This window comes from Schistocerca serialis, chromosome 6, assembly GCF_023864345.2.
Source record: "Schistocerca serialis cubense isolate TAMUIC-IGC-003099 chromosome 6, iqSchSeri2.2, whole genome shotgun sequence".
In the NCBI taxonomy this organism is placed as follows: Eukaryota; Metazoa; Arthropoda; class Insecta; order Orthoptera; family Acrididae; genus Schistocerca; species Schistocerca serialis.
In genome coordinates this window covers 186934660-186946925 of record NC_064643.1, presented here as the reverse complement: position 1 = coordinate 186946925, position 12266 = coordinate 186934660, and the positions used below count along the sequence as shown (strand labels likewise).

Genomic DNA, 12266 nt, shown 5'->3' with positions numbered 1-12266 from the left:
CGCTTCAAACAATACGACATATGGTTAGTAACGTCTCACTTCAAAATTATCAGCTCAACAATCCAGTGCCAGCGATTCTCTCCCGTCTCCAGAGAGTCTAATTTGTTTATTCGATCTAAAATCTCACAGGAGAAGTGATATGTCTTTAATACTCAGACTATTGCTTATTTGATTGAAATAGTTCTGGACTACATCATAAAATAGATACGATAGGTAGCACATCTTAACTCTTCGTTGCCTGTTGGTAGTCCTAAATACCACCTCTTTCAGTCCTTATTTTCCCCGAATGCACACGTATTTCCCATACCCTTTGGTGACGTAAGGTTTAAGTTCATGTTTTTCTTGAGTCAGCAAAACTTCACTGCCTTCTAGATCTCATTTGCTGTCCAAAAAGTGTAGTTGTGTAGACCTTGGAGACAGCAGACTGCCATTGGAGAGAGAGTATTTCTTATTTATGCTGTCGTTCAGTTCTATGAACTTTTTATGTTTACCAGTATAGGTATGATGAAGATTGGCTTCTGTATTCTTCTGGTGCACCTCTTTTGTTAAATCTGTAGTTTTTTATCTACGATGTAAGCAAAAAATCACGTGGTACTTTGAAGTACCGTCTGGCCATATTTCGCATACTGGTGCACAAGCGTAGCTTATTGCTTTCTTTTACGTTTTTCGTTGTATTTTACTAGTTTTGTAGATGTATTTGCGTAAAGGTCAGACTACTTTTAGTGGTCGCATGATTATAATTTTTGTAATGTTTTTCAGAGACGTGCCATTTTTCGAAAACCGAAAATAATAAGAGATGACTAAATTCTTCTCGAAGATTTGCCAGGAGATAATTATGTTACAGATAGAGAGGATGATGAAGACTATTATACTGATGCAAGTGGCTTTAATAATTCGGCTGTTTTAGGTTCTGGTGCGATTTCTGAAAATGTTTTAGGTTTTAGAGCGATTTTTGAAAGATTTGGTAGACTGTGCAGCAGTGGTGTTCGAAATCAGTTTACCTGAAATTGTAGAGGATTCTGAAACACAAGGGTTGCTTGCATGAAAACTCCTGAAAAAGTGAAAAGATATCTGAGCGTGAAATTGACAGGAGATAGAGACAACGATCAGTTGATACTAACATCCAAGTCTACAGTAGCCCTGATGGTAAGTAGTTTTATGGCAGTTGATGTTTGTGTAGATGTTAATTCTGGAAATAATGCTCATGTATTTTTCTTTCTGGACCCAATGCAGGAAACCTGGGAGTGTGTGAAACAGCTACAGATGTGATGCTGGTGCTGCTTTAGTCTTAGGGGATGTAGTGTACCAGAGTAACCTCTATGCAACTCAGAAGAACAAAATTTTGAGCCTCAAGAAGAAAGAGCTGATATCTTTCATTAGAAGTAAATTTTTCATGGGCTACCATAAATTTCCCGAATGGAAACACTGTTGGTCGCCTAGTGATGACCTTGCTGTTCAATTGGTAAATAAACACAATGACTTGTGACGAGCTCGATACAGTGCTCTCGAATTTACAGTGGAATGATATCTCCCTTGCATTCCACCAAATAACACTGACAAAGCTAGTAAAGTGAGTCCTATGATTTGTTTTACAGATAATCGTTCCGCAATATTGTATGACGGAACAGAAGCATTGAGTGTAGATGAGTCAATTACTTTCTTCATAGGGAGAATTCGGCGAAACACTCCAACCCACTGACGCCAGTGGAACGCAGTTAAAACTGTGGTGTGTTCCAGACCAGAAAGACTAAATTCTTGCCTTTGATATTTATCAAGGGAGAAATGCAGCTCTGGAGAGAGAATTTGAAAATTATGAATTAGGAGAAAAGGTAGCTTCAGGATTATCAAAAAAGTTTTGGAGAAAAAACAGGAGACAGTACTTTGATAACATTTTACTTCCATTGCGCTGCTTGAAATGCTAAATCTAGAGAAAACTTCGGCTTATAGGACGATGAGGATCAATAGAAAAGGTTTCCCATCAGGCCTTTCGATTTCTAAGGAAATGAAAAGAGGTGACTTTGATTACGAGGTGTCAACCTCTGGAATTGGGGTATTTTTCTGTAAAGACAACAAAGCTGTGTGTTTGGCTTGCAATTACCATGACATTGAAATAATATTCGTGCCCAGAAATCAAAAGTATGGCACCAAAACCAACATTCAGTGCCTAATTGTACTAAGGTACTACAATAATTGTTACACAGAAGCTGTGGACCATTCCGAAAAAAATGTTTTGCTGAATTCCATTTAGTAACAGTGTTACTACCTTCCTAATATTCATAAATTTGTAGCCTTTATGTATACTATCACATACTGTTTTGTTAGTTACAATACGTGCTGTACTGGGAATTGTAGATCAGTGAGTCACTGGACAGCCAGTTGGTACTTTGTAAAATAATAGATAAAAATTTTGAAAATCAATCTCTGTTATTTTATTACTACTTGCTGCTGTGTTCAATAAAAAACAGAAAATATATGTGTTTTTGATAGTTCAGGACACTAAGGGTTAAGAGGCTTAACTATTGCAAGAGCAGGTTGTCTGTGCAATGTGTGTTGTTGCACTGAGTGTTACCTGATATGTCTGCTGATTACTTTCCTTTGAAAGGCTGGCACCTCACATGGTGTCTGGTGAGTTATAACAATTGCAGACTGCGCTTCGTGCATCTCATGCAAACTCATACTACCTCACTAAGTAAGTGATCGATTATTTTTCCCTCATGAGTAATTGGCAGCTCCCTAGACTTCATCACTGAAGTAAATTGCATCATTTCCAGTTTCGCGTACTACAAAACCATTGCGAAATGTCACAACTGCAATATCTACACACATGGATACTTGTAAATACAATAAAGTACAGTAAAACACTCCGAAGTCTTTCTTTTCTTATCCTTGCATTAATCTCTTCAAAGTCTACGTCCCAAAAAAATTTGCGTGTATTAGGGAACTATTTATTGGATGTTCTAGTAAGACTGCATTTGATTCTCGGTTTTGTGTAATAGGAAACACGCGTATTGACGAGGCAGCAGTAAGCCTAAACTCACTCACAAATCATGTGCAGCCTTCAACTTGTCTAAAATTTCTGAGGTCAGTGAAATACGAAATTTATGCAGTGACTCGCAAACTTGTCTGAGAAAAGAACACATGCATTTTTTACAGAGGCAGTGATACAAGAGAGATTACGAAAGTACTGACTTGCTGACAGCACACTCTTTCCTGTCGGAGCATGTTGGCAATTGATGCCTCAGCAGAAAAACAGGGTATAAATACGAGACAACTACCAGCAGAAAGTAGGTCATGGCGCTGCTGCTGTTCTTTGTGTGTGTGTGTGTGTGTGTGTGTGTGTGTGTGTGTGTGTGTGTGTCATCGAGAGATTTTGGCTACAGACATAGACGGGCATTTTCACATTAAACATGTAAGTATTAAAGATATTTCTGACAATAGTTCCAATTTTATATGTATCTTCTAATACCAGAGTATTTTGGAAATTTTGTTCTTAATCTTGCAGGTAAAAACATAACCTGCAGGAGGATGTATATTAACCCACGAGCACGTTATTGATGGTTCTATCTTGTCTGAGAAAAACGAATAAAATTATAATAATTTCAGCTACTTCTGACAAATATTATGTGATATTGCAAGCTCTGAAGTCAGATGCGTCTTTGAAAGCATTAAATTCTTCCATTCACTTATTGTTAAAAGCTAATGTGGGCTGTAAAACGCTGGTATTTTCACTAAAGTTGCTTTGCCAAAATGTTTTCAACATTCAGCAACTAATTCTCTAACAAAATAGCTCAGCTGAAGGACTATGGAATCAAAATTGCTAATGGAAAGGCCGAAGCTGCTGTAGATTCTAATGCTGTATATTTCTTTTTCGAGTGGATCAAATTAAAAATATACGTAAATTACTTCTTGCAGATTATAAGAAATTTAGAGAAGGCTGTCATAATTTGAATGCAATTGAGTGCTAACTGTTTCCCGAACAATTATCGCCATATTTATGCAATATATTACACACAGCTTTCACAGGTACCTTTAGTCTCTCAGACCAGTGATTCTGTCTCTTAATATCAATGCTGTTATGAGCTTTACAACATGAATGTGAGATTTCCGATTGATGGTCTACCTCCTATCAAACTGAATTGTACAGCCTGTAATACAGATATTCTGATGAAAATAAAAGAGCACCGTTAATTATTAGGAGTTGAGTCATTTTTATACTTACCATTTCATTCTTCTGTAACATACTACAAAGTCAGAAATAAGATTTTCTGATTGTTACGCAGTACAGTATTCTACATAAACAGAGAGCTGTGAAATATACTTGTTCCACACTTTTGAACGTAAAATTCCTGTGTGTGTGTGTGTGTGTGTGTGTGTGTGTGTGCATGTTTTTCAATTTACCACCCACCACCATCTTTCATTTTTTTATTTTCCTACCCATTTAACAAATACCACACATTCATCTCTTCATTTTCCTACCCATTTAACAAATACCACATATTGATCTCTTCATGATGTCTTAATCAATGGCGTGTGGCTCGTGATGTCATCTGTATGACTTCATCGAAAAAGGGATGTGGCTTGTGACGCCATCAAAAGTCAATGACCTCATCTCAAGATCAAAGACCTATGTCACGTGACTTCACAAATGTAAACGAAATACACTATAGTTCTCATAGCCCTACTAACAGTTACTGTGGACAATAGCTTCTGGTAGCACAAACACAGGAGTGCAACGCCAGCTGCTTAACATGCCTCCTGAGGAAGATTAGGACTTGCAGTCAAATAGCATGGAAGCCACCTCGCGTCAACGCTTCTGTACTGTTGAACACAGAATATGAAAACTGCCAGCTGACTCACCTGGAACATCATCTTCATTTTCCCAGATGTAAATGTGGGCGTCAGCTTCACTCGTAGCCTCCGCCATTTGTCCCCTCGTAACACGAAAAGATGGTGGTTCAGGGGCTCATTTTCATTTATTGGCACTGCTCTGTCTTGGAAGGTCCAGAAATCTTTGACGAGGATGCTGCGGATCAAATCTGGGTCCATTAGCACCAGGCCTGGTCGATGGAAGAAGTACGTTCCGACGAAACGATTGCCTGGAAAAAAAAAAACACATGGATACTGTGCAAATCACATTTAAGTGCCTGGCAGAGGGTTCATCGAACCACCTTCACAATTCTCTATTCTTCCAATCTCGTATACGCGAGGAAAGAATGAACACCTATATCTTTCCGTACGAGCTCTGTTTTCTCTTATTTATCGTGGTGATCGTTCCTCCGTATGTAGGTCGGTGTCAACAAAATATTTTCACATTCGGAGGAGAAAGTTGGTGATTGGAATTTCGTGAGAAGATTCCGTCGTAACGAAAAACGCATTTCTTTTAATGATGTCCAGTCCAAATCCTGCATCATTTCTGTGACACTCTCTCCCATATTTTGCGATAATACAAAACGTGCTGCCTTTTTTTTGAACTTTTTCGATGTACTCCGTCAGTCCTATCTGGTAAGAGTCCCACACAGAGCAGCAGTATTCTAAAAGAGGACGGACAAGCAGTCTCCTTAGTAGGTCTCTTACATTTTCTAAGTGTCCTGCCAATAAAACGCAGTCTCTGATTAGCCTTCCTCACAACATTTTCTATGTGTTCCTTCCAATTTAAGTTGTTCGTAATTGTAATACCTAGGTATTTAGTTGAATTTACGTTTTTTAGATTAGACCGATTTATCGTGTAACCGAAGTTTAACTTCAACACCATGTAGTGCCCGCAGTTGGCCTTTGTGGTCCCGGTTCCTATGTGTTACTGATCCTTGTTGTAAACCCAATGTGCCACGTCAGCTTGTAAACATTTACTGAATCGTCCTTTGTAACACTCCCTTGTCGCACCCCCCGCCACACACACACACAAATATCCTTGCTTCTATTACAAAAGTGACGATAATTTGATGCCTCAGGATAAAGTCTATCAACCATTCTCTTCCTTTAGACAAGCTGTGTTGAATGTTGGATGTCTATGACTCTGGTGTGTGCATACACAAACTCTAATGAGTCTGAGATAATTATTATAGCAAGTATTAGCGAGCGAGCAGTTGTCGAGGGGAGTCGGAAGTGTTCGGACGCAGGGTGCAGTGGAGTGAAGCTGCGAGGTCGCAGCCTGCCGTGATCGTTCTAGTAGCTCCGGAGGAGAGTTTGGTATTAATCGAAGGTTTTTTTTTTTTATTTTTGGTAATCTGCCTTTCCGCTGCTCGCAGTTGTTGTTTGCTTGCACACTGGAGGGATTTTGTCAGATTTATGCATGCATACACTGAAATTAATATTCGTATATTTGCTGTGGGCAGAAATGTATTTAGTATTGTGCAGTAATTAAAAGACTTTGAAATGTTTGTCAGCATTTAAATCATGAATTATCTGAGTATAGGAAAATTAAAAGTTTTTATTGGTTTCTTTCATTTTTCTTCACATCGCTTAACGTTAGTTGACCAAACCCCTCCTGATCATTCAGTTTCCGTGTATGAAAGTATGGTAGTATTTATTGAAATTAGTCATGCATAGCACCCTGCATGGCTCGCAGTATTGCTATTTGAAATACTTTTTCATGTTTCTGATGACACAGTTGCCGCGGCAGGGCGAGGTAAGTTGTCTGTTGCATGTAAGAGCTCTGCAGAACTGTTGTTAGGAGACATTGCAGGATATTTTAAAAACTCGCAGTCATATGGTTAAGAATTGATTTGTTTATAATTCGTGAGATGAGTAGTTGTTATTCTGATCAATTTTCTGTTTTATCTGTTCTCTATCAGAATGGTATCGTTGACAAAGACGGAACGTCGTACAAACAACTCCGTACATCTTTTAAAATAATTACGTACGCGTTTCAGCGTCGCAAACCTGTTTTCTCCCTAATTTGATTCATAATCATTTATTATATGATCCACTCATCTCATTTTCATCATTCTTCTTAGCTCTTGGATCACCAATTAACATATTGGCTGCAGCCATGTCAAAATTCAGACACTTTCCTTTGCGACGAATGAAGCAAAGAAAATGCAAGTATTACAGTCGGTTCACTAGCCAGTTATCTCACACCATAGCCAAGCTGGGCAACCTGAACTGCGAAATCACGAATGCAGCATAGAGATTGAACAGCTACGACTAAGATGGTCCAATTTCACCACATCCAGGCCGCAGCAGTGTTATGACTTGGGGCGCAGAAACTAGTATGGCGGCACAACAAGAACAAGCTACTCTCGTATAAATATTGCTCGTTTTTCAGTGGAGGTATTTTAGTGTGCAGCCGAGCAGCCTGGAGGGGGTACCTATGTCGGACTCCCATCTGCCTCTCTTGCTGTCTACGCACTTCTATGGAACAGGTAGTTCCACCCTGGGGCCTTGGACGCAGCACCACCACCCGTGCTCAGTCTGGTGTGGAGGAATTAGACGCCTTCTAAAAGTAGGGAATCTGGTGTGGTACCTTAAGGGCTCACATATGCAGCCACTTTAGTCATCATGGGGGTCATACTCCAGCTTCTGCCGCCTTCCACTCTGGTGGTCTCTGTTCCTTTGCAAGGCGTGCAGTCGCTCATCCACCATCACCTGTGCAGGCAAATTCCCCGCTGCCTACCTCTGCTGTCGGGAGCTGACACTTCTGCTCAGGGTCACCAGCATGATCAAACCCGCTGTGGCAGTCTTTGGTCGGGGCTACTGTGGCATTTCTGGCGTTAGTGCCATAAGATGTCATCCCAAGCTTCACTTCATAGTATGGGTGAAACTGCATTAGCTGAGGTATAAGGGAGTCCAAATCTGGGAACAAGGGAAGCCATGAACCCCTTACCCTTCAGGGTAAGGAAAAATTATAGTGTAGCTATGATTAAAAAGCTGGTATTATGTAGTTTTTTAACTGGGTCGTAACTGAAACTTTCTTATGGATACTTACATGTCACCATTTACCTCCAGAAAAGTTAAAAACGCCCCACGCTCACAGGTTACCTGTCCCACCCTCCACAAACTGTTGTATGGATGATCTTGGTGAGGAATACACGGTGAAAAATAGTGTTCACAACTCACAGTATTGTCTGAGTCAACAAAACTGAGTTCGTTCATTGTTTCTTTAACATTGTGTCAGCTTAGTAATCGTTTATTATGGAATCAAAGTGCCACGGTGTGACAGCTCAAAGCAAAGAATAGCAGTATCTCATGCTAAGTAATGCGTAAACCTCTAGTAAAAATGAAAACAAATCAAAGTTCATTCAGCGTAAGTTTTAAATTAATGTTCCACACAACGCAGTTTTGTGACTAAAGTCAGCAGAGCTGTTCCAAGCATCATCAGCTGCATAGTGCATTATCTGAGGATGGCCTACTACTAGAGGCCAAAACCGGTGACATTTTAATACAGCGCTTCCCAACCTTTTCAGCTGGCGGACCCCTTCTACGGTCGAAAATACATGGCGGACCCCTAGTCAGTCAAGAGCATAGTGACTTTAAATTTCAGAGCGAAACCCATGGGAACTGAATTGAAAGCTTCTTAAGGCAAGTGCCATGTTTCCAATGCACCCCCCCCCCCCCTAAGTATCAATAGTCTCGTTCTTCCTTTGGTCGTCCTCCCTCCTCATTCATTTCAACTGGAAACTTCCCTTGTTGTGAAGGCGATGGAGAAACCGCACCCTTCTTCAATGATCCCGACTTCAGCTACGGATCCGTGTTAGAAGTAATAAACTGGTCAGAAATCGACTTATGAAATAGGTAGTGCACTGACAAAGCAAGTTTAACATTTAACGATGCCTGGGGCTGCATACGTGCCAGCGAGCGCTGTGATTGGTCGACAAAGCTCGCTCCGCGCATGCGTAAAAGGTTTCAGCGCATCTAGCGTCGTGAGCCGGGGCACAAACGACCCCTGTATTGTTGCAAAACAGTCTATCACAGAAGCCGCATTCTCTGGCACTAAATTGTGTATGCGTTCTCACTTAGGAACCACAAAGGCTGCTTGGGAATACGACCTGAAGTAAAAGTACACGTTTTTCACACGAAAAAAAAGTTATGAATTTGATTTTCACACCTTTTTTCAATAAATTTACTCATTATTTTACACGATTTGGTGGAAGGTGGCCGCGGACCGCCTAGAAAGAGCCGGCGGACCACAAGTTGGGAAGCCCTGTTTTAACACACGAATGTGCAATCCAGAGTTTTTTTTTTAACTAAATTTACTTTACTGATATCTAGCTGATCCAAACAATGCCATGTAAAATAATGTATAAATTTTGATTTAGATAAAATGGTTTTATGAGTTTTTTTCCCAAAATAGTACTTGCTTTCCGGATATGCCTCGCATTTTATTAATTATTTACCTATATATCCACATTTTTATCTGGAGAATGCATATTATTTTTAATATTTTTTAATATTTTTTATTATTATTTATTATTATTATTATTATTTATAATATTTTTAAGTATATAATGCTTACTAAAAATCTACAATTACATTCCAATAGTATTCAATAAGACCTATCTGTACACATTTAGTTTGTGAAAATCGCACAAGGCGTTGACGAGATACTAATTTTCAGAGTTCAGTACAGTTACAAACGCTCTGAAATTCAATAACTTAAGAACTCTTTTCAGGTCGAAAACGCGTTTTCACCTACATACTCGTTTTCCTCTTTATAACTATGTTATTAAGTTTCTATAACTTGCTAGTTCAGTTTTCATTGAAATTTGTTTTATTAATATTTATGCTGGTCACTGAGGTCAGCCATGGCGGTTGCCATCTCCACGTTCTCCGCCAATGGCAGGAGCGCCTGGGTTCTTCCGACCATGTGCCAGAGCATAGGCTTAGCTGCCCTCTCTTCTGTGGACGTGGTGTTTCTAGTACTCACAGTGTCTGCCAGTCACTGAGACCCAAAGGTGCCACCGTCTACAGATAACAACTCAACACTGGAGTGGGGACCGCTCTGATCTCGGCCCACGTAGCCTCCATACCTCTGTAGCTGCGGACCATAATCAAACACTGTAGGCAAAACTTTTCAAAACTTTTCAGAAATAGTGTAGTATAATATGAAGGACTACTGGCATCTTTATAGGATACTAGGCGGATCTGCAAGCCAATGAATACCGTGAATACAAAGCTGCACTCGAAACAATGGTCACAAGCAGTTGTTTACAAAATGTCATAGCACTAACCTGTAGGACTCAAGGACTTAGCCACATATTAATGTATTAAAATTCAAGACTTGTTTCAACTTTGCAACCATCAACGCATCCAATGAGTATAGCAGTGATGTATTTGAGTACAAGCATAGTCAATACAGAACACTTTATTAACATAAAACGTGTGGTGGCTATATGCCATTGTGTCATTGAATCTAATGAAGGCTGCAAAGCCAAAATCAGCCGTAAAGTTTTTTCAACTAACACATGACCTAGATATCGATTTCTAAAATGCAATCCATTACAAAGGTCACATGCTTCGTCTCTCCAGTGGCCTCATTCCATGAAATGCTGAAGCACTATCAACTTTATACGAGTACAACCGTTATCATAGTGAAGTGAAGCAGAAATAGCTTCTCAAACACCCGTCGTAGTTGCAACACCTGGAAGAAGTGTTACCATTTACCCCTCCTCCACCTCTCCTAACCTAAAATACTGCTTGGGGTTAAGAAATTTTCGTCCGTCAAGTGGACTGGATGTGATATAAATGACTGTTATAGAGAGGTTTCTGAAATAAGAAGAGTTGCACTCTTGTTGGATAAAATGCATACATCTCAGTTGATACTATGTTGCAGAGCATTTCCAGTAAAGACGGATGACGAATACGTATTCCGTGGTGGGGTTTAACTGAAAGGAAATACATTACCTCAATGACTTATCATGGAGATCACAATGGATTTAAGAAATGTTTTCATTTCATCTTACCTTTGAATTGCCGGTATATGTCAGACGAGCCCATTGCGAACGACAGCTTGCCCAAAATAATATCTTTGGCAGTGCCAAAAGGGAACTGCGGTTCCTGGTAAGGTGCGCCCTTCTTCTTCCAGTACTTGTACGAGTGGGAGAACCACACATACACTGCCACCACCACCAGCGACACGCCTACCAACAGCTCGGTGAGCCACGACTCAGCGTAGAAGGCCATGCTGAAAACTCTGAAACAGAACCAGAAGTAGCTGACTTGAGTTTTCTTACTTGTCTGTCTAATCGCACCGCTCTTTCTTTTTCTATGAAGCAAAACAATTAGTCGCTGTCGAACAACAGACGTATGCCTCATGAGCGTGTGTAGTAAAGAAATGGGATTGGTGTTCGTAGCCATTAAGGCCACTGCTCCCATGTGTGAAAGAAGCTTTTACCGCAGTTGTAAAGGAAATAATCGTCATCATCAACATCTTTCTACCAGAATGAGATTTTCACTCTGCAGCGAAGTGTTCGCTGATATGAAACTTCCTGTCAGATTAAAACTGTGTGCCGACCGAGACTCGAACTCGGGACCTTTGCCTTTCACGGGCAAGTGCTCTACCACCTGAGCTACACAAGCACGACTCACGACCCGTCCTCACAGCTTTAATTCCGCCAGTACCTCGTCTCTTACCTTCCAAAAGTCCCGAGTTCGAGTCTCGGTCTGGCACACAGTTTTAATCTGCCAGGAAGTTTCATATCAGCGCACACTCCGCTGCAGAGTGAAAATCACATTCTGGAATCTTTCTACCAAATAGCACGTTATCTTTTCATGTCCCCCTGCCCCTGCTAACTTCGTAGAAAAATAAGCTCACTGGACGAACTACGTGTCACCCCCTTAAATGAACACACTGGTCTCTTCGGATCGCTGTAGGCGGTCTACAACTGGCACCAGATGATCATACGACCCGTCATCAGTGACAGAAATCATGGCAGTGAAGTGGCGTACATGTCTGTCAGTGTATGGAATCAACGTAATGAGATAGGCCAAGTGGAGACATGGCAGAATGGCAGAAACGTGATATAGTGTTTGGAGCCTTCCTGACACGGACCAGAGATAAGTGCTACACTCTGTGAGTGACAATCGTTTCTAACACAACTGGGATTGCTCCTGTCATTGAAGGTAGGTGCATCACAATCAGCTTCCATGCGAAGATTGCGAAGAAACTGGAGTCTTGAACAGTTGGAGTCAGGTACCTCGCAAAAGGCCATTGTTCATGGCGGGAGATAAAGCCACTTGAAGTCAACGAGTCGATCAGCACATAAATTGGGCGGTAGCTAGCAGGAGACGTGTAGTTTGGTCTGACGAGTCGGGCTTTTACCCATTATCAA

At 40.6% G+C, this 12266-nt stretch overlaps 1 protein-coding gene across 1 annotated transcript in view; it reads right to left on the bottom strand.

The window, feature by feature from the left end:
• LOC126484733 (probable cytochrome P450 6a14) overlaps positions 1–11118 on the bottom strand; it is a 35666-nt gene extending 24548 nt beyond the window's left edge. The window contains exons 1-2 of the mRNA XM_050108328.1: positions 10899–11118; positions 4858–5096 (exon numbers count right to left, since the gene is read on the bottom strand). Coding sequence (XP_049964285.1) covers positions 4858–5096; positions 10899–11118 — 459 coding nt within the window. The remainder of the gene's footprint in view (positions 1–4857; positions 5097–10898) is intronic.
• Between the last annotated feature and the right edge of the window lie 1148 nt (positions 11119–12266).